The following is a 22,033-nucleotide window of genomic DNA, read 5'->3' on the forward strand; positions in this document are numbered from 1 at the left end:
TAGCATTTCCATACATTAAAACAAAAGATTTGAAAATTCATTAAAAAAGGTGAACGCTGCAAAATGACCAACATTATTTTTCATAATTTTCAACATTAAAAAAAATCCTCTAGACAACATCACAGGTGCATGATTTGGACATAGGATTGTACAATGGTAAGCACATTTTCAACAGGTTTCACAAAAATCCCCAAATTAAATTATATCAATTACGTTTGCGTCTGCCTGGTTAACTTTCACTGCACCATAGTTAGTGACATGGACACTACAACCAAAATACAAAAGAAAAAGAAAAGAGAAAAAGGTATCCAGGTAATGATAACTTTATTTCAATGATTAGGTGAGCACTGAAGAAAATCACTGTTTCTTCTATAGTTACTTAAATAACTGCATAAACTTCAAACATTCAAGAAATGAAAATGTACAACTATGAATAATAGCTCAGGTCCTTTTATGTTTTGTCCCAGCAAATGTCACATTTGAAGTTTACAACATAAAATGTTCTCTAGTAGCAAAATTACAGTAACTCTTCCCATCCAGTGATCTTCAACCACACTTGGAGATAAGAGGGAGACTTTGTCCTTTTCTTTCTGTATTCTTCAAAACTTAATTTATGAGGAGAATAGCATCTTTTGATGAATCTGTGCAATCATCCGTTGATATCGAAGTGAAGCATATCATTCCAGATGTTTGGTGACTTTCAAGACTGTGAAGTGTCTCTCAGGAACTTGCTCCTTCAAGCACATGGTTTTACAATCAAGTATCCTCGTCCTTCTTGTTTCCAGAAAAAAAATTTAAAAAAAGAGATCTGGGACTTTCTATGATGTGTGTAGAATGGTTCTTTAAGATGCGACAAGGCGACTGAAGTGAGAGGGAGAGAAGCTGGCGAGGGATACAAGGAGAGGGGTGATTTTAAAGTTTACAATTGAGCTAATTTTCAGTACGATTCTGCTCCTAGTGTAAAGATCCTTCATTAAAAAACATGGCATACACATCTATTCAATAACATTTACAAGATCTACAAAGCGTCCAGCTCATCCTCCTCTGAAAAGGCTATTTAGTCTGTCCAGCTCCCTGCAGTTATCCATGGTCATGAGCTCTGCTTTCTTGCGCATACGATCATCTCTGTAGACTTTTGCAGCATACAGGAGGTCTGTCTCTGGGTGATGCAAGCAGAAAGCAATATGAGTGGGGGGCAAAAAGGTAAAATACACTCACTGTTACTTTCGACACATTAATAAACAAAGGCTTTAACCATTAATCTTAAGTTTAAGTCAAATATTCATCAGAAGCACTCAAAGATTAAACCAAAATCTCCCCTTAGTGCTGTGGGGATTTCATCTGGATTAGTAATGAGGTTATATTGACATTATAGGCACTTTCAACACAATTACACATGCCTTATTCTACAGAATTTCAGTTACTCACTTGTCTGCCTTTCCTTCCAGCAGTTATTTCTGACATTGGATACATAGTCTTCCTCCACATTTTTCTCAATCTGCTGCAGTGCTGATCCCTTGTACTCTGACTTGAAATCTCTAGTGACATAGTAGTCAACATGCAGGTTTTCTGTCTGTCGTTTTATGGTCTGACCCGTGGACCTGTGAAAGATTAGAGGGTACATGGTGTTGTGACAGCACTGACTGCAGTTTTCATTTTTTAAGTGTTACAGCCTGATTTTAGTTTCAAAATGATTACAACAAATGAAAATAAGTTCAAAACAAAATTATTTGTATCCTGCCCAGTCAGCAGAATAAAATACTGTCGTTTAATGTGTCTTTAAAATGTGGGTTCACCAAACTGATTGGCTGGCAGCATACATTAAAAATCTCATTGTGGTGAAGTTTTAACTCTGATGAGGTTTTTTGTCAGAAAAAGACATTTTATATGTGGCTGTAATTGTCAGAATGGTTTTCAAGACAGAAAGATGGATGCAAAAGGCCGATCAGATCTTTTAAAGTTTTCATACTGGTGAAAAAATATGCCGATGCGGATCTATCAGTGAGAAGTGGATATCAGACCATGAAATTAGCTGCGTAATACATTGGTTAGCCCAAAAGATTTTTTCTTCTATCCATGGCACTGTAAGGTCAGGAAGAAAAAAGGTAAGGCACTAACAGAGACTAACACGTGACAGAGCGTGTACATGTGTGCATGTGTGTAGCCTTGAGTACTTACGGTCTCGAGTACAGACTGTAGGGAGGTGGAGAAACCATCATTTGGCTTAGTATAGACACTAAAATCAGGACCACGACGGGCATCAGCTGAATAAACATTGAGAAACCACCCTAGAGGCAAGCATGGTAAAATATGAATTTTGGTTCCTATACGGTCAAATGGTGCTTTTCCAATACATAGTTCCAGCATTACTAAGGCCTTCTCAAGGACGTTGTGTCACGTATAAACAGTTGATTTATAAACAATTTACTTTCTGCTTTGTCTATCGCTTTTTAATCACACGGGAAGGGTCAAAGAAAACTGGAGAGACACAGCCGGAACAATGCTAACATGTAGCGCCCTTGAAAGTTATTTCTTTTTTTCAAGGGGGTGATGGTGATTCTTTAATGTCATCATACTGCTCAGTGATACATTCTTAGGCCAATTAATCATAATTTTCTATCGGCTAGGCTAGCTTGGGCCTCACCAAACCAGATACTAAAAAAGAACTATCCCTTATGGATACACGAAAAAACAATAAAGTTTAGCTGGAATTGTGTAGTGCAGCAGCCCCCAACCTTTTTTGTACCGGTGACCAGTTTTATGCATGAAAATGTTTCCGCAGACCCGTTAGAGGCGCAGGAGTTCACATAATTAAAACTTTTGTCAGTCACAGTATTTGATCTGAAAACAACGATTATACTTTCTATTAGGCAATTAAAATATCAAGTGCAACAGTAAGGCAAAGGTGGAAACAGTTGGTTTTCACAATAGTATTAGACCCCCAAAAGAGGGTCGAATGAAAAAACTGTAATTTATACCAAGAAAGATTTTCTTTGCAGAGCGGTACCACATGATCTGCGGACCGGTACCAGTATAGAAGGAGAGGGTAACCTCACATGCAAAAGAATATACATGTTACAGAAATAATAAAAAAAAAAGAAATCATTGACCTACATCTCCCCTGTCTTCTGTTCTCTCTTGTCTGTTATCCGTCTGATGGCTGTAGCTTGCTCTGCCATTTGAGAAGGTGTGTGCACTTGCTGGAGACACAAATGGGTCGTCAGTCATTAACTGAAGATCAGGTCTCTACACAAATATCAATGTTACTCCATGGTATTTACAAAACTCAAACCTGATCTGGGATTTAAATAGTGGTGAAAAACAAAGTCATTAAAATTAAATAAATTTTGTTTTCAAAAGGCATTTGACACAGCTTCAATCAGGCTCCAATTAAAAGCCCAAGATGGTTTTATGGGAATACATTAAATACCAGAGAATTAGACATAATAGTTTGGTTATATTTGCAAAATTAATTACTGCAAATTTTAGCAACTCCATAAAAAAAAAAAAATTAAAAAAAAAAAAGCCATGACTGAATCTGCATAAATGTGCTCACTAAAATAATAAGTTATGTTACATACTCTATTGATCCCCTTATAGGGAAATTACAGTTAAAAAGTACTTTTGACCATAACGATAACAGTTGGACTGTTTGACTGAAAGTGATACCTATAATTTTGCTCACGTACAGGAGGCGAAGCCTCCTCCAAAGAACATGTTGAAGAGGTCTTCTGGGGTGATGTCGGCCTCAAAGCCTCTGTGGAAGTCAAAGCCTCCACCGTGTGTGTGGCCCGGGCTACTTGGCTCTTCCCCTCCTGTTAGGTCATACTGTCGTCTTTTGTCTGGATTGCTAAGCACTGCATATGCATTACCTATCTCTTGGGGGGAAAAAAAGCAGGAAAACAAAGGTGTTTATAGGACATGCCTACACCCCAGTCTTTTTGAGAATGTTGACAACATGTGTTTGTATGTTATAGTCAGGTTTGGAGAAAATAAATCACTGAAACATAAGTAAAGGAAAGATGTATTTACTTTTAAAGGCCTCTGTTGCTCCAGGTGCATGGTTTTTGTCAGGGTGATACTTCAAGGCAAGTTTTCTATATGCCCTCTTGAGCTCATCTTCACTGGCTTCTTTGCCAACGCCAAGCACTTCATAGTAGTCTTTACAGCGTTTTATTCTGGAAAAGAGGGAAAAGGGGTGAGGAGGTTGTTTCTGTGCTGCCTTCTGAAGCACAACAGGTGTATAAATGGAGGTCAAGTGATGCACCGATGGTCCAATACTCAGTCACACAAGACATTAAAGCATATTTGGGTTTGTTCATAAATTCATAACATTTTTCCAATTAAGCTTCTTAATTTACCAATCAGTACATTCTTGCTCACAATTGTAATCAAATTTGAGTGACTTATATAGTTTTACTTCAATTTAGGAACTAGGTCTGTCATGACTTGACAAACAGCATGCTTGGTGCACTCATTTTACAGCTCTAATACTAAACCATTCTTCCCCTCATAGGCACACACACACACCAAGCTCAAAGGGTTCCCATGGCAATAGCTGTGTGTGCAAAACACTGCAGAGACTACAAATGTCCTCCTTTAGCAACAGATAGAAGGTCTTATCAAGTTAGACTGAAGCAGTGCAGCTGTTACCCGAAAGAAGTAAAGCAGTCGCTTAAGGAGAGATAGATTACAAACCAATCTAATGGGAGATAAACAGATGAGAAACATTGAAGGGCACAATCTCACCTTTGAACTCCTTCGACCTGGTCTTTAGAGAAGCCTTTAGAAGAGTCACTACCTCCAGCCTCTTGGCTTTCTCTTTCTGAATGTGCGTTGCTGTTATCTGTGCCATTTTTCCTGCGATACGCACCATTACGCGCCGTGCTCCCATTCTTTGTTAATGAGTCCAACAGCGCTGAAGGTAGCAAAATGCACAAAATAAGAAAGGACTTCATCAAGGAATCCAGTTTACACTTGAACATGATAATGTTTAAACCTCTGAGTATTTTAGTATGAGTGGTTTCACAATTCTGCATGATGAATTTTGCTGGCATCACATGCCTATATGATGCAAGCACATTGCTATAGACAAAATGAACAATAAAGATGACCTTGATAGTGTAAGAGTCCAACAGGATTATTGGGGAAAAAAGTGACCCTCTGTCATGTGAATATTCACAGCACAATAGTGGCAAATTAAGTCTTAGATCTAAATAAGTCCATAGCGGTACATGTGACCTATTAGGACATCAGTTCAAAGTGCTTCCAAATAGCTTTGGTGCCTCAATGAACACACTTCAAAAAAACATGTCTCAGAAGGTCATCCAGGTCAAGAACAATTGTCTCTAAACTGCAGAAGACTCTCAGATGAGAGGGGAAACATCGTCAAGGAAAGAAACGAAGTCCAGTTACCATGATAAGATTTGGCAGCAGATCAGGAAAAGTCTTTTTGTCAGACTGACATGGTTTTGGTCATGTTCAGAGGAGGGATAGTGAATATATTGTTAGACAGATACTGGAATTGGGGCTGCCAGGCTGGAGGTCTAGAGGAAGACCGAAGAGAAGATTTATGGACGTAGTGAGAGAGGATATGAAGTTAGTTGGTGTGAGAGAGGAGGATACAGAGAATAGGGTGAGATGGAGAAGGTTGATTCGCTGTGGCGACTCCTCAAAGGAAAAGCCGAAAGGAGGAAAAGAAGAAGAAGGAAAAGTCTTTTTGCAATTCTTCAATTTAAGAATTAAGTCTCTGAATTTCAAGAAAATTAGATATTGTGAAATTTTAAGAAAAAAACATATATTCATACTGCCAATGTGGTAATGAAAATAGGATTAAAATCAGTCAAAGCATGCATTTACAAAAGTGACAGTTTACTAGATTCCCTGTTGCAATATTTTTTCAATTAAAAACAATGTGATTCAAAAAAGATTCCAGTACAACCCACATATCCTTTTTCTTCATCTATTTCTCTCCATAACGTAGAATTAGCAATAATAAAGACCTTTATGTTCTGAATATTGAAGAAAATAATAATATACTACTTTTACAAAGTATCACTATGACAACCAAATACTGATAGAGAAAGCAAAAAGATGGGACAAAAATATCCTGGAAATAAAAGCTATGAAGGGGAGATGGGCTGATACAATTTAATGGAAAACGTCTTACAGTGAACAATTAATTAGCAGCAACAACAAAAACTGGATACAAGTGAGAGCTTCTCATGGGAATTAAGTATTTTATGATATCAGAGAAAAGGTTGTTTTCCTATTAACACTTAATCATAATTTTGAAGGAATTATCATGTTTGAATTCTGAAATTAACTTAATTTCAGAATTCAGGACACAACCAATTCAGAAAAAAGCCAATTATCTACTTGTAAAAACTCCTTCCACTTCCACTTGATATCACAGTCTGTCTCTAAAACAAAGTTAACTTCTTGATTGTCACCAGACTCCTGATAGGCGATAACTCCTACTAGCAGCAAAAAGAAGAAAGAGGTACATTCTCATACGTCTCTCAACCTGTTAGTGCCAATGACCCTGTCTTTAACTGTCCCAAGGAACTTTGATAATACAGGTGCTTAAGCATCTAATGAATGCAGCCTATCCCATTATCTTATATATAAGGTATAAATTGGCTGTGGCTAGAACTATGGTCACATAAACAACTGAACAACTAACCAAAAGTGTGAATAGTTTCAACTATTCTATTAATACACTTTGAATGTTCAGTGTTTGCAGGTTTGAACTGTATCTATTGACCTAATTATGCACATACCAGTGTGATTTCTCATGTCATACAAATTTGTTTGGAGTTTTAGCCAGCTGTTCTAGCCTTTTGATGGTTACACTGGTCATTCAGTGAGATGTAGTATATTGGCCCATTTCATGTTATGTGATAAATAGAATAAAACTAATAGATGATGATTTCAACTGTGGTTATGGTTCAAAAGTGTTCCAGAAGTTACACCTGTCTGACTGTAAGCTCAGACGAATGATGTGCTATGTACAGTTCCCTGAGCCTCTTGTACATAACCTTGCAAAATGCCCTGCAATAAATTTAAACTGCAAACTGATCAGCACGGCGATATACTTGTTTTCCATCGTGACTCAACACCGTCATCTTGCAAAAATGAATCGACCAATAAAAGCAATTAATCGGAATTTGGCCAGATTTTGAAACATTTATCATCGGCAACAGCACTGACAAAAATGCTATGTGCAGAGGACAGCATGAACACATAGCCCTGCATCCGTTCACCTCCCTATGTAAATGGCAATACTTAAAAGCTAATAGGCCTGTGACTAGCTCGGACTTCCAGTGTGCGCAAGGTAAAAAAAATAGCATGATTGAATGAATGATTGCAGGAATGACGTTTCACGTTAAAGGGGCATGTAGTTGACCAGCCATGTGTTTAATTTTAGTGTTTTGACAGTTTACAATTATGCTCACTACAAAACGACCGGGAACCGCAGGTTTGACATCTCGTGATTTAATTGTCATATTAGCATGGGATGTACTTAGAAGTCCACAACATTAGACAGCGAGAAACAGAAGCTAATGCAACACCCGGCCTAGCAGCAAATAAGCACACTCGGGATTGTCTGGACTTCCTGTGTCATTCTATTCTCTGGACCTGGTTGTCCTTCAAATGTCTGTATATCTTTATATAAAAGTCCAGATGTGTGCTGTTCTTCAATTAGTGTCAGGTAACGTCAATAAGTTGCTAGGAGCTGGTTATTTTGCTGAGTTAGCTCTCGGCCGGGTTAGCCACCGCGGAGCCCCGTCAGCCCCGGAAAGCGTTTTACCTTTGGCTCTGGCGGTTGGAAACAGTTTCTCTGCTTTGTTGAGAAATTTCAAAGCTTTCTCTTTGTCTCCGGCTTCAACGGCTCTCAACGCTATATTGATACATTTCTCGGCTTCGTCTCTATTCCCTTCCATCTTGTTTCCTCTTCCTCCCCCCGGCAGGGTCACCTGATCATCGCTCCCTCCCTCACTGACGCGCGTGCACGCACACACGCACGGAGGGAGCTTCTGATAGTCACGTGATCGGCGGGGACGTCTGCGCAACTTCAAGAAACTTGTAATAAAAGCCTTTTTCTTAATTCTTTTTTTTTTTTTATTCTTCAAGGATGATTGAAAGATTTTTACTTTTTTTCATGACCCTAACATTTTGTTTCATCTTCATTGTGTAAAGGGATTTATTTGCAAGTTGTAAGTATTACTTTATCACATCCATTGATAAATGTTTCGATTTTTTTTCTATGTTCATTGAACAGTAGATTCGATATCTAGTTCAACATTCAAGCCTAAGAGCATGGTTTGTGACATCAACAATGTTTTCATGATAATGTTGGTCCAACATTCGAGACACATTCAAGATTTCCACTTTACAGCCTTTGAATGTCCCTTCTTTTATAGCACTTCATATATTCATGAATTTAAAAAGGGGATAACAAAGTGAACTCATTAGCTTAAGGTCTTTATTCTATAATGGAAGATAATATCCATACTTCAATTAAAAGGATTTATTAACTATTGACAGGGAAGGGGGGGACATTAGAATAGCGCTTAACTGTACCAAGACGCGATCCAAAAACAAACAGAAAGGGGAAAGTTATTTTTGCGTATCAGTATTGCTATATATTCATTTAGGTTGAGAGAAGTTATGGAAAATTCAGAGCTAGGTCACCCACTGTTGTCAAATACAACAGGAGTCAATGGAGGTTGTCCCAGGATGCTTATTTACCAGAAATGTCATCAAGTTGTTTCAGACATCAGTGAATTATCTTGAGGAGCCCTGCTATGATTTCTGAAGATATTTCTTTTTCTTTATTTTTTTTCTGCTAAGTGTATGTATGCAGATGTCTGCAAGTTGTTTGATCTGTGCAATATGTATAATGTGTATACTTCTTGACACCTAAATTTCCTTTGGGATCAGTAAAGTATCTCCACTCTACCTTTGGCACTTTGAACAGTACATGAACCTAAGTCTTAATGTATTAAAGATGGCCATCACTGTGGCAAATCTCACCAAATTAATCAGTGAATCATTTTATATTGATTGTGCTGACAAAAACATGAAAAAAAAACAAAGCAAGCAACATTTAAGTTTTAGGTGAGCTCTCTTTAAAAATATACATCTTGGTCTCGTTGTTAAGCCTTTGTGACCTGCAGTAGTTACTTAACTGCTCCTGCAGAAGATGAAATGTCACTGTAAATATGTATTCTTGCAAAAAAGAGCTCAACTTTGCTACCTAACAAGGTATCATGGTCGGTTTGTTACTGTTGAAGAAAGCCCTTTATTTGGTCACAGACAAACAGATACAGCACAGCCTTGGCAGAATTCAACCACTGCATTTCCATGAGCAGTAGGCAGCTGCCTAACAGCGCCGGGGGAGCGGTTAGGGGTTCAGTGTCTTCGCCTTGGTTCCCAGATGACTGCTCTAACCCTTTCAAAGCAGGATGCCCATTTGCAGTTTGCAGGTACAGTCACACTGATAAAAGGCTGCATATTTTTGTGGGGGAGGGGTCTGGTTGTCCATTTCCCCCCTCTGTTTTCAAATCTGAACTCCAAGCCCAATGTGCTGTGGGTTTTTCAAGCTGACATACGTGAAGGGGGGGGTTTGGCTGGAGCAGAGCTCATAGAGTTGAGTGCTTCGTGGATGCGGAAGTGTAACCTTGATTCCATGTTGTAGTCTTTGTAGTTTGTCCTATGAAGGTAAGAGTAAAGCACCAGTTAGCCATATTTTTTCAGATTTTACAGTTGTGGTCACTTTTGCATGATTGCTCTACCATCAGAAATCAAAATCGGTGGCAAAGAATAATTTAACTTTCCATAAATGCGTAAAACCCAAAAGAACACTTACTTGACGTTTTCAATCAAGGAAATGGCTTTGTCAATATCACCTCTCTGTTTGTGCAACAGACCAAGCTCATACATGGTATATGGCACCAGGTAAGTGTCATATTTAATGTCATTTTCACTGTAAACAAATGAGATGATTGATGAGTTCAAATGCTAATGTGTAATGAATTCTTGTTTTTCAGTTATTATTGATCAAATGAAAAATTGCGGAACTGCACCAAATTTTAAAAGGTTTTTCCCTGCTTATGTTTCTTGAAATTAAGCAAGGTTCTTGGAAATTATATTTGTGGAATTATATCAGCGTGAAGTGACCGTTACTTGTGGTGCTTTGCATTGAGAGTGATAAATGTGTAAAAAGAACCTTACCGAGAAATGACATGATTGAAGCAGAACTCCGCCTGGGTAAGGCGCCCCAACTGTCTCAGACACAAACCCTTCAGCATCTGAACCACGCACTGGTCATCCAGGTGGTAGACTGATATGTCTATAGATCAGGCCAGAAGATATCAGTTTCATCCAGTAGGATAAAAACACTGACACTTTGTTGTGCCTTTTGTCTTACTCATTTCTTGATTGAGCTGCTCCTCTGCTGTCTCTAAAGTGCTCAAGATGCCTTCAGTCAGGTCAGCTCTTTTGCCGACCACAGTGAACCCATTCCACACATACATCATTTCCTGTACCAAAAAAAGTTTAAATTAAAGAACTGGCTTATTTTAATCATTAAAAAACAACCAGTGTGCACATGTTCTCACCAAAGCAGGAACAACCAGTTTCACGGGATTGGAGGAAGCATATCGCTGTGCCTTCTTGGCTGCAAACTTCTCAGTTGGAATGGACTTTCCAGCAATTCTCAGTCGGAGACCGTCCACCTGCCTGCGGGTGCTTGCAATTAATGCATGAAAATACACAACATAAAAAGCAGAAAGTTGCGGGTGGATATTCTGATCGTACTTAAATAATTTCACGATATTTTCTCCCAGTTTTGTTACGTCTTCTTCTGGCATCATACTCAATATGGAGGCTTTTTGGAATACATAGATGGCCTGCAGGGAAGAAGTGAGACAGCATGTAAAAAGAGGTTGAGGGGTGAAAACAAGTGAAATGTCCATTGGTTACCTGGGACCACTTGCTTTCCTTGCAGAGTAGGTCGGAGTAACGGTATGCCTCTGCCCAGTTTTGTTCAAAGGAATAAGCCCACATTAACTCCCAGTAACACAGGTGGTGAATCTGACGCCACTCTTCCTGCGCTGCAATGCATGCCAGGAACTTCTCCTGGGCCTGAGGGAAGTCATACGCTTTGATCAGTTCAGTCTCTCTTCCTTTTTGGCATCTCTCCACAAACTGGGGCAAAAAAAACTAACTAACCACTGCAGACATTCAGATTTGCAAAGGTCACTGTTACTTACAAATGTGAAGTTTCCTTTGAGCAATGCAATTCTTGCTGTGTAGAAAAGCATTAGGGCCCCCTGTGGACAAGATACCAACTGATTAACTAATGATGATCACAAGAGGAATAATAAATGGGATCAGGAATGATAAAATACAACACTCAAACCAAACTTTACTTTATATATATTCTATGTACTCCTATTAACAATATGTTTCTATTCTGTAAAGCAAGTCCTGTATCATTACACAAATGTCATATTGTTTAAACTTGTCAAAAATAAAAATACAGAGGGGATATGGTAAAACAGCTCACGTTTGGGAACTTTTGAACGTATGGCTTCAGAAGGGCTTCGGCCTCTTTTATGTTCCCCTCACCTAAACCTAATGATGGTAAAGAAAACATTTAGTTACACTTGAATTGAGGAAATACTTCTTTTCAAACTGAAAACTAACAGTGCTCTCACCCAAAATCACAGTAATGTAGAGATGGAACATCAGCAGGGTTAAAGTGCTGAGAATGGAGCGAAGGCTGTTATTGGCTGCTCCTTCTCTCAACTCTGACAAACCCAACTCCTGAGAAATGATTGACACAAAATTATCGCTGCCCGTTACCAGCCGATATGGACCAATACCGCAAACATCTTTTTCAATGATTTCTTGAAACAAAAAGACACCAGGTGAGATGACTAATTATTCAAAACATGTGAGACAAATACAGGAGAATCCCACAAAAAAATAACCTTAATAAGCAGAAAATAAGCTAAAAATGACGCACAAAAAAAGTTTTAAAAGAAAATACAAGACAAACTTTTGAAATCTTGTAAGTTTACGTAAAATTTAAACAAATGTTATATACAAACACAAACACACACACGCACAAAATTTCTGTGATGTCTAACACTTAGAATTGCTTATACTGGTGCCTACCCGATCTCCTGAGAAACCCAAAAACTCCATCAGTCTGAGAACTCTTGCTGGAAGCAGAGACAGCATCTGAAAAAAAGTATGTTTTATTTTACAAAAATAAGTTATTTAAGATGCCCGTTCTAAACAGTGCAGTGCTCCCACTTTTTGATTCTTTTATTATTGATGTATATCATGACTGCAAGTGTCTTGCTCACCAGGTTGAAGGACCCAACGCCCATGCTGACTCCGCCCCTGAAATGATGGAATGTGCTATACTCGTTTCCCTCTTCTTTAGCATTATTCACCATGACCTGACATTCCCTGGTTGAAGACAACATTTTATGCATAATTTGAATATGTTTTTCTAGAAATGTAATTCAGTTGTGGAAATACGCTTAAGAGTCTCACTTGTAAATCTGATAACTGTTTCGGATTCTCATTCCTCCTTTGATGAAACCGAGTATACTCTCATCCAGGAATGTAAGAGCAGCCTTCTGGAGCAGAACCTCAGCATAGCATAGCTCTGCATGCATCTCCTCTGGATATTAAATATCACAAACACCAGGAAGTGTGTTAAAAACCACCTTCGTATTTGCAGGCAGTTTTTCAAGCCACAACAGATGATTTATTGTCATTAAGCAGTGCAATATCACACAAAAAGTTATTAATTTTAACATGCAATTTTTAACCTCCAAGTTGTGGGGCTGCTGTATCAAACTGAGGGCTACTCATGGAGCAGTATTTGGATTAAAAAAATGTAAGACATAATGACTTATTGTATGGCGATCTATATATTGATTGTTGTATTTTTTTCATTGAATGTATGTCAACATGAATTTGGATTTTGAAACTTAAATTAGTAAAATTAAATGACAGCAAAGAGAGGAAAGCCACTCACCTTCTGTCAGGCTCTCACTTGACTGTCTATACCAAAAGCTTGTTAGAGTCTCCATAAATCCAATTTTCTTTCTAAATCTATGTCAGAACACACATAGCAACATGATCAGTATGTTAATGTGTTTGTGTTCGTGTGTATGACTCAAGGAGTGTGCCCTGAATAAATAAAACTGCACATTTATTATCAAGACTGTTACTTTGTCTATAACCGCAGCATACCTCTGGCATGTATGCAAGGCTTCACCCAGTGAGGCCATGGCAGCATTCATGTCGCTTGGGTCAAAAGTCATCCCTGCCTGCATGACCAAAATACTGCTGTAGCCCATTGCATGGTACATGCTCTGATCCCTCCTAAGAAAGAAAAATGCAACTTATGAAAACATGCAAAGATATTACATGCACAAGATTAGTCCGACATCTCAATCTAGAGCAAATCCACAACTTTTAAAAGGAAAATGATGAAGCGGTTACTTACCAGGGTTTTAGAAGAGCCAGAGCATCAGCGAACCGGTTGTTAAGAAAGAGTTCAAGGGCACTGTTGCAGTCCATCAGTGCAGTCTCTAAATCCATGCTGGATGTTCTGAGAAAAAAAAAGAGCCATAGCTGATGCTTTTTTTTAAAGCAGCACAAACATCTGACACCATTACCAGTATGTGTGTTGCCCCCCCCATTAAATCAATAAATAAATTATCATATCCCTATTGATAATACTGGCAGCAGATTTCTTTGTGACAGACATAAATACAAAAAGCCTACAAACTATACTTTTTCCTTACATTCCATTCCCATTGCAGTGGTTTAAATCCATCTGAAAACAAAACCAATGAGAACCTGTCAGCTATATTGCCTGTATTGATTAATAAAAGCGTGACAGCAAAAAATGCAGAGGATAGGGTTGGACTGAGTAGACTGATCGATTGTGTTGAAAAGGAAAAGACGAAAAAGGGAGGAAAAGAAGAAAAACATGGATTTACATTAAGTACATTTCATTACAGCACATTAAGATTAATTTTGTTAAAAATAGAAGTGGCAGCAAAAGAAAAATCATCACTTACCTCACTTTCAAATAATTATTGCACAACGCGATTGATGGAAGAATGGGTGTCTTTTTTAGGATGACCAATGATCACCAAACCTTGGCAGGAGAAGCACTCTTCTCATGCAAACGTCTCACTCAGGGTATTTATGAGTTCAGGAGCTGGGAGTGAGTGGATCTAATTCTTAGAGCCGGCCCACAAGTGTGTCTCCTGATATCACAGTGGATCATTGTAAACACAAGCCCTCTAAATACTGACCATTATCAAACAATACGGCGAAACATTTGGATGAGTAAAAATGTGAATTTGATCACAAATATAGTTATGATCTTCAAACGGAAAACAGTGTCAAAACGTTAACTGGTGTCAGGAATGACTTTAAGCACACCTGAAACTACCTTAATGTGGGAGCATGTTGAGGTGTGAGTGACAGCTCACCCTTGGAACACGGTAAAGTGAGAAATGGCGCCGCCCAGTGGTCAGGTGTCAAACAGCTAAAGATGAGGAGGGAAATGAAAGAAAGGCACAATCGCTCAATTCAACACGAAGCCAAGAGAAATGCATGCATTTGGGTGCATGTGATTTCCTTCATCAATGCGTTCTTCATGGTGGATTTTCAACTCTCTTGATAGACTACTCTCCACTGTTTGAAGCTTATCTTTGCTTTTTTTTCTTTCTGCGAATGTCCATTCACACAAAAGTATCTTGAGACTTCTCAACATAATTTCCTCATGTAGCATTCACAAAAAGAGAATTATGTGATTATGCAACCTTTAAGTCAAACTGGTTGCTGAATGAATTTAAGCAAGCTTCACCAATGTGACATCGGTGAAGCTTTTACTCTGATTACTTACTACTACTACTACTTACTACTTACTTTTTGCTACTTAATCCTCAAAGTAGAATGTCTTGGTTTACAGAGTTGAATGATGTCTTTTGGAAAGGCCATGATTTTGCTTATTGTTTAGCTGTACTATTGTACCGTCCATAATTCAGTGGTGAACTACAGTACCGGTACATTACAGCTAAGAAACTCTAGGATAGCCTATTTGTGCCTCGGAAGATTCTGGTAACACAAAAAATAATTATTTTGCAATCTTCATGGGAGTACCTGTGCAATATTATGATATCGCCAAACTTTCAACTTACCAAAAAAGCAGAGGAGTCTGTCTCTTCAGGTTGCAAACAGAGGAGTGATTTTGGAAGGCTGCTATGTCACAATGTGACATAGGGGCAGCAGTGATGTCACATAGGCAAAGCACATATGTGGACTTTAAAAGAGAGGAATCAATGAGCATGAACAAAGAGACTTAGATGATGACGTAAGAGCAACACAATGATGTCAGCTGCCAACATTTCTAAGTTAACTAATAATTTGAAATAATGAATGAATAACTGATACTGAAGCTAAAATAATGTTTCTCATGGAATGGTCTTCTCGGGCAGCAACTGCAGCATCTTAAGAGATTTAAAAAGCTATTAAATAAGCCAATTGCTGCTACTTGATCCTGTTTGGGGTAACAGTGTGACAGAAAATGAGGGCAGGTCAAGACAGTGACTGAAAAATACAAAGACTTCCAACTTGCATCTTGATACTGTTGCTATGATGCAGACGTGAATATTCTGACTTCGGTAACATTGGTATGCAGCTTCATGGGGGTATTGTCATTAAAAGGCTCATTATGGCATGACGCCTCCCCCCCAGTTCTTAATTTTTCTTAGGAAAATAACTCAACCACAGGAAAAGATAACCCGTTTGGACGAGCCATTTGTAGGCATAAATTTTCCACATGTCCGGATAGAACAACGGTTGGATGAAGGGATAAAAGGCTCTCTGTATTTTGGTCCGGGGAGCATTTCCCTCATAATCCGTTTGCTGTGTTGCTTTTGCAAATGCTCCATTCCTATAAGAATTAAAGATTTTAAATTGGAATTGATGTGTTCAATGACTGTGTGTATCAGATATTTTTACCATCAGATGGGCTATATTTTTACCCTGATACATTATTATTTCATAGTATAGTAGTGCAGTGCATTTCACAATGGTCAACTTTGCTTCATTGTGACACTGATACATTTGATATACATTTGGCTTGTTCTTACTGATTTTTTTACACATATCCCCGGTTTACTGATGTATTGTACTTAACTGATTATTTACATTCCGTTTTTTGATTTTTGTAACTTCTTCTATTCAATTGCCACTGTAACAGATCTCCATTGTTATAAATTACATTCTAAACATATATTGGTTGAGATTATTATGTATTACACTAATCTATTTTGGAAATGAAAAGCTCAAACCTCAACCTTTTGCCTCGAAATGGTAACTGAAATGACAACAACAACAAAAAAAACTAACACACTTATTTGACTTGAGATTTGCTGTCATCAGCCTTAGCTTATTTATAAGGCAAGTTTTAAAGACTTCATGTATGGAAACAATGTAATAGTAATTGTGAATGAATTTCCTACATTACCCACAATCCTCCGCAGGTAGTCACTTCCGGGAAACATGGCGGCGCCCGAAACCTCAACTGGGCAAAATATTCCAGACTACGAATACACGGATGTAAATAGCACCGTATTTCATGTCGACTCTTTCAGGCACGAATGGTTAAAGAGGCTGAAGCCGAGTGACTTTTCCTACCAGCAAGAAGACGAGGAAACCTTCTTCGAAAGTTTCGCCAGAGACATGGGTGTGGATGCGGACACCATGAGTGAACTGAAAAACGTATGCAGGTAACCCGGAATAAACGTTACATTCGAAGAAAATTGCATTAAACCCCTCCTTCCCAGGGATTTCTTAACCTCAGTGAATTATTCATTTATTAATTATCAATATAAACAAACACAGGAGCTGATTTCCGAAGAAAAAAGTCTGGAAATTACCCAATTTCTGCAGTTTAGATTAGGATGAATTGCAGATTAACCGTCAATTAAGCCTTACTCACAGTGTGTGTGTGTGTCTTGTTTTGGATTTTGAGGGCTAAATCCAAGTTAAACAACCATATATCACAGAAAGTGTCCCTATGTATCTCTGGTAGCATTCAACTAAGCACATCAGTCACAGGTTCTTAACCCTCATATTATGTTAAGGGTCAATTTGACCCATTTCACCCATTGACCCAATGGGTCAAATTTACCCTTAACATAATATGAGGGTTAAGTGTGTATATATATATTTCATTAGTAGAACTCATAGGGAAGTTAGTTTTACCAGAGTTATTGACATGCCTGATATCTGAAGATGGATGCTGAAATTGGAACAGCAAACCAGGAGGCCTAAAGACAGACAGAAGAGGATGGGCATTTACTTGGTATGAAAGATAGAAGATGCTTTGAAAAGGGTGAGATGGAGACAGATGATTTGCTGTGGCGCCCGCTGAAGGAAAGGGTCAAAAGGAAAAGAATACACGTATTTAACCTCTATTATGGCCAATGAAACATCAAAAGTCAAAGATCTTTTGAAAAGAAAAGATACATGCTTATTTGGGCTTTTAGATTCACAGATTAATCAACTTTTACACACATGGATTGAAATCAGCACTTTGCAAACCATTAGTTGGTCAGATAAACAAAAGATCAGATGTAATGAAGTGTCAGGCCTCAATGAAAGTAATCTTTTTTCACTGTGAATCTCTTAACTTGATTTCATAATATGTTTACAATATTACACACAGCTCCTGTTTGTTCATACCACATTTGGAAAATAATCAAATTGTATTTTGCATATTTTCTTATCCTCGCCGAATGTATAAGAGCATCATTTCTGATCTTTTTAAGTGTTGATTCTCTTCGCTGCTACCCTGAAGATCAGCAGCCGGACACGTCTCTTGTACCTCCAGACTCAACGCTGAAAACACTAATGTACGTTTTTTCAATTTTTCTTCTAGTTGCTTAAGTTAGTGCCAGCTATCTATAATCAATGTCTTCACGTGAGTCAATAATATGCACTACTTTTCTGTTGTGCACAGACAAAGGAAGAAGAAACAGGATTACAAAGATTCACTAAAAATCAGCAAGAACAGGCACGATCTCTATGCAGATGAACTGGTGGGCCTTGTGAAATGCTTGGAGCTCCGCGAAGCTGACAAAAAAAACTTTTTTTTTTTTAATACAAGGCTTACCTATGTGTGATTTCCAGGAACGATTGATGATTGGTCAGACACCAGATGCAGAGGACGATCTGGTCCCTGAAGGGGAGGTCATTCTCACCATCAACGCCTATTTCCCAGCCACCTTTGAAAGGGTGAGTAATCTGTCAAGTCTTCTTTTTATTTGTTTTCTTGTATTTTTCACAAAAAAATGAAGAAAAAAAACAGCCTTTATAATGCTAACATTTCACTTGTAAAGCTAGGGGGTTCTTTTCCCCTGCACCATTCGGTGAAGTCTTTTGGTTAGTGAGTATCAGCTAATCTTGGCATTATTTTTGATAACTGGCTTTGTGTTTTGACACATGGTTGAATAACTGATAAAAAAATAAGATAGCAGCATCGTTTTCTCTCTCAGAGGCCTTGGCATTGAGCAACTGTTTTTTTTTCCCGCAGTTCCTTTATGTCAGACCCTTCATGACCCTGCAGTTGACCGGCTCTCACACCTTGACAGACCTCAGGGACGGCATTTGTTGTGTCAGTGACCTGCAAGTGTGTGGAGAGTTCAGCAACTCGCCAGACATGGCTCCGGATTTCATATGTAAAGTGAGTAATTTTCATTTTGCTCCTTGTCAAATTCATCCTTCGATTTAGGAATTGATCTTTAAATAAATTTATATGTGATGTAAAAAAAAAAACATGTTTTTCTTTTTAGGATCATTACAAGTCAGCTTTCTTTTTCTTCGAAGGAGTTTTTTACAATGACATGCGATTCCCTGAGTGCCAAGACATCAGCTCGTGAGTTTTTCACATCTTAGCTGTCACAGCTGATGCCATAATTTCAGCGTTCCTACTATAATTCCTACTCGTCTCGAGAAAATTGATCACAATGCGATCAATGTAAGTTTGATCTGTAACCTTTCCTTGTTTGAATTCAGGCTCGTAGAATACAAAGATTTGATTGTGGAGATTTAGAAAGGCTTCTGACACAATCCCTTAAACTCATGAATAAGTGTCCTTGCATTACTATTCAAGGTAAATTATTATGATTAATTGTGAAAAAGCATTAATTTGACCTTTGCAAGACCAAATTCTGTGTGAGATTCAGTGTTTGTAAGCGTTGTGAAAGTCTTATTTTGTAAACAAAAAAACTTTCTAAGGGGCTCTGGCTTTGACTTTGCATTAAGGTCCTTGCTAAATTAATTTCACATAAAAGTGATAATTTAAGAGAACTTGGACATGAACTCCCTAAAATGTTCTTACTGTTCAATGGACTGGGGGAAAAATTGTTGCAGCAGAACATTGCGGTTTATCCGGATGAATCTTGTGCCAGAAAAGACAAGGTGTAGCAACACTCTTGAAAAAACTTGAAAAACAAAATGAGACGCCACTTGCATATCCAACAAGATTTGTAGGTCCGTGTAGCTTCCTGAAAATTAGATCTCTGACACTTGACACCTTTTCAGTTTTGTGATGTTCTTTCTGGACGTCCTTCAGGACCATAATTGAGTGGGCGAAGGCCCACAACTTCCCGCCATATTCCCAGGCTAAGATGGAGGACACCAAGCTCACAGATTTGAAAATTAAAGTGGGCTTCCCGTACTTGTACTGTCACCAGGGAGACTGTGAACATCTTGTCATCATCACAGATATCAGGTGAGCGGTGATCCCTGATGGGGATCTGTGTTAAAAAATCCAATAAGCACTCGTGGTTCTCGTGGTTCTTTGCATTATGGGATACGTAGCTTAAGTGCCCCAAACCCAGTCTGTTCTTGGGATAGTTGCTGGGGGTGGTAAACCAGATCCTCCCAGAGTTGGGAAGTTTCTCAGTCAAAACTGTACAGGTTTCAAACCATAAACATGATAAGCTCTATGGATGGCTCTTTTTTTTTTTTTTTTTTTTTTTTTTTTTTTTTTTTAAATAAATTGACCACATGGAGTGGGTCGTGCTTTGGCCTCACGGCACAAGGGACCCTGGTTTGATTCCAACAAGGGGGGCTTTCTGTGTGGTGTTTGCATGTTCTCCCCTTGTCTAGATGCGTTTCCTCCGGGTTCTCTGTTCCAAAAACATACAGCAAGCTAATTTGAGGAAACTGGGAAAAATTGCCCCGAACGAGTGAATGTTGTCTGCCTGTAAATGTGGCCCTGTGATTAAGTGCTGACCAGTCCAGTACTTCTTGCTGGCATTACTGTGTGCTGGAGCACCACAGTGATTTTTGTGACTGGACTCAGCATTTGGCAGGTCATTAATCGACCCCATCGTGCAAAAATTAGCATTGTAATATTTTGCAGTGTGCTTCAAAGCACAAAGAAATACCCCTTACAAGCTATATCAAAATCCCTATTATGAGGTTTCTTTAGTTTGGAACTACTTAATATGATAAAACTGACAAAAATGACTTAATATGGATGTTCATTCCCACAGAATTTCTGCACTTCTGTTTGGATTAATATATATTGTCGATCAGTCACTGATTTGCAGGGTTTATATTAATACTATCAGTGCAGGTGGCTGAGAATCAGGAGAAACATCCACAATGCAGGAGTTGTGCTGGTTATTTACCATAATTTTATGCACAATTTATCAGGAATAACATTGTATTGGACTCAGACCGTTCTTCTTTTAATTTATAACGTCAGCATTTTTTTTTTCATATTGCTTATTTTGTTTCAGACTGTCTACAACACTTTGATATTAGACCATGTGGGAAAAAAAAAGAAAAACATTGAAACAAGTATCCAGAATTAATTTTTCCCTCATTGAAATCTTTTATTTGGCTGTCAGTTTGCCTTCTTAGTGAATAAATTTTGTGAATTTAGTAAAAATGCTTTATCAAAATAACCATCCAGTAGATCTTTGTCATTTTATTTTGCTGAAACTAATTATGAATGAGATTTTTGTTTGAATTTAGAGGGCCTGTGTTTCAATGCAAAATATTGCTCTCAAACCCATGATCATACCCTTTACCTTGACGCACAGACATGCTATGATTATAGTGTGGTTTCATACAGTATTACTTGATACAGTTTATTGGCTATCTACTGTCTGAAACATTATGCTCTAAATCATGGCTACAAGCCTTTTAAATAAAGCACTTATAACACAGGATTTGACTGTCCTCAAAAGATAGCACTTAATGAGCATCTCAGGCTTTATAGCAGATTTGAATTTTTTGGGAGGGAGCAGGGTGGACCAAATGCGTAAATATCTGAACAAATTTATTGTTTTCAAAAGCATGTAAACCACATTTGAGAGCGGTTTTAAATGTCACAAATATGAGACAAAGCTGTCACTGTTGAGTCTCCTTGATTTTTTTTTTCCTTTCCCCAGATTGAGCCACAAGAATGACTGCCTGGATAAGAAGCTTTATCCACTTCTCATTCACAAGCACAGGGTTATCACGCAGAAGTGCGCTGTGTGCCATCTCTTCATCGGCAGGTGAGTGAAAATGTGGAAAACAGTTAAAGGCATTCTTTTTTTGTATAATCCAGTAAAACAACATACTTATTTTTTTGAACAGATGGTTAACTACTAAGGACCAGTTTGCTCCAAGCGATCCTTGTTTGTTTTGCAATAAGTGCTTCCGGATGCTGCACTACGACACTCAAGGCAAGAAGCTGGGGAAATTCCTCGCCTACCCCTATGTGGACCCTGGCGCTTTCAATTAATCCCCTAATGCAAGGCTTAATTAGGTTTTGCATCATAGTTGAATGATGTAACGTATAAGAGTTGCATGTTGTAACATAGTCCTGGAGTATATGTATTTTTACAAGGCTGCATTCATTTCTATGGAATTTTGTAATAAAGCAACTAAAATTTCTAAATTAGTAGACACT

The 22,033-nt window shown here is 38.3% G+C and overlaps 3 protein-coding genes across 5 annotated transcripts; 1 reads left to right on the plus strand and 2 right to left on the minus strand.

Moving 5' to 3' along the window:
* Positions 1-307: 307 nt before the first annotated feature.
* Positions 308-7,983, minus strand: dnajb14 (DnaJ heat shock protein family (Hsp40) member B14). The gene is made up of 8 exons (XM_086157263.1): positions 7,814-7,983; positions 4,750-4,918; positions 4,033-4,178; positions 3,690-3,878; positions 3,115-3,200; positions 2,179-2,288; positions 1,429-1,601; positions 308-1,159 (listed from the first exon to the last, which is right to left on the minus strand). The coding sequence occupies exons 1-8, from the start codon at positions 7,944-7,946 to the stop codon at positions 1,035-1,037; spliced, it is 1,131 nt and encodes a 376-aa protein (XP_086013389.1). The 5' UTR covers positions 7,947-7,983; the 3' UTR covers positions 308-1,034.
* Positions 7,984-8,791: 808 nt separating this feature from the next.
* LOC147228934 (tetratricopeptide repeat protein 39B-like) lies at positions 8,792-14,204 on the minus strand. 3 transcript variants are annotated; one of them, XM_086156174.1, is made up of 18 exons: positions 14,121-14,204; positions 13,842-13,873; positions 13,541-13,645; positions 13,285-13,416; positions 13,067-13,143; positions 12,577-12,706; positions 12,384-12,489; positions 12,190-12,255; positions 11,727-11,835; positions 11,576-11,643; positions 11,280-11,339; positions 10,990-11,151; positions 10,825-10,916; positions 10,626-10,746; positions 10,436-10,547; positions 10,240-10,357; positions 9,875-9,991; positions 8,792-9,718 (listed from the first exon to the last, which is right to left on the minus strand). In XM_086156174.1, exons 2-18 carry the CDS (start codon positions 13,871-13,873, stop codon positions 9,604-9,606), a joined length of 1,722 nt encoding a protein of 573 aa, XP_086012300.1. In that variant the 5' UTR covers positions 14,121-14,204; the 3' UTR covers positions 8,792-9,603. The 3 variants fall into 3 exon arrangements, with proteins under 3 accessions (XP_086012300.1, XP_086012298.1, XP_086012299.1); XM_086156172.1 differs by having other exon boundaries at positions 10,626-10,916; XM_086156173.1 differs by lacking the exon at positions 13,842-13,873 and having other exon boundaries at positions 10,626-10,916; positions 14,121-14,200.
* Positions 14,205-16,607: 2,403 nt separating this feature from the next.
* On the plus strand, positions 16,608-22,002 carry snapc3 (small nuclear RNA activating complex, polypeptide 3). Its single transcript, XM_086157269.1, has 9 exons — positions 16,608-16,844; positions 17,889-17,972; positions 18,080-18,158; positions 18,250-18,354; positions 18,653-18,802; positions 18,912-18,994; positions 19,694-19,852; positions 21,528-21,635; positions 21,718-22,002. Exons 1-9 carry the CDS (start codon positions 16,618-16,620, stop codon positions 21,863-21,865), a joined length of 1,143 nt encoding a protein of 380 aa, XP_086013395.1. The 5' UTR covers positions 16,608-16,617; the 3' UTR covers positions 21,866-22,002.
* Positions 22,003-22,033: the final 31 nt, after the last annotated feature.

Source organism: Fistularia commersonii, chromosome 12, assembly GCF_037954325.1.
Source record: "Fistularia commersonii isolate RoL2024-O1a breed Wild chromosome 12, RoL_Fcom_v1.0, whole genome shotgun sequence".
Lineage (NCBI taxonomy): Eukaryota > Metazoa > Chordata > Actinopteri > Syngnathiformes > Fistulariidae > Fistularia > Fistularia commersonii.

Coding starts and splice junctions, on each gene's coding strand:
- dnajb14 (XM_086157263.1), bottom strand. CDS start 7,946: ATGGAAGGGAATAGAGACGAAGCCGAGAAATGTATCAATATAGCGTTG. Junction 3,201..3,689: donor TGGAGGAGGCTTCGCCTCCT/GTACGTGAGCAA, acceptor TTGTGTCTCCAG/CAAGTGCACACACCTTCTCA. Junction 1,160..1,428: donor CTGGAAGGAAAGGCAGACAA/GTGAGTAACTGA, acceptor TGCATCACCCAG/AGACAGACCTCCTGTATGCT.
- LOC147228934 (XM_086156172.1), bottom strand. CDS start 13,873: ATGGATTTAAACCACTGCAATGGGAATGGAAT. Junction 12,256..12,383: donor GCGTTGGGTCCTTCAACCTG/GTGAGCAAGACA, acceptor ACTTTTTTTCAG/ATGCTGTCTCTGCTTCCAGC. Junction 10,917..10,989: donor AGGAAAGCAAGTGGTCCCAG/GTAACCAATGGA, acceptor TCTTCCCTGCAG/GCCATCTATGTATTCCAAAA.
- snapc3 (XM_086157269.1), top strand. CDS start 16,618: ATGGCGGCGCCCGAAACCTCAACTGGGCAAAATATTCCAGACTACGAA. Junction 17,973..18,079: donor TCAACGCTGAAAACACTAAT/GTACGTTTTTTC, acceptor TGTTGTGCACAG/ACAAAGGAAGAAGAAACAGG. Junction 19,853..21,527: donor GTCATCATCACAGATATCAG/GTGAGCGGTGAT, acceptor TCCTTTCCCCAG/ATTGAGCCACAAGAATGACT.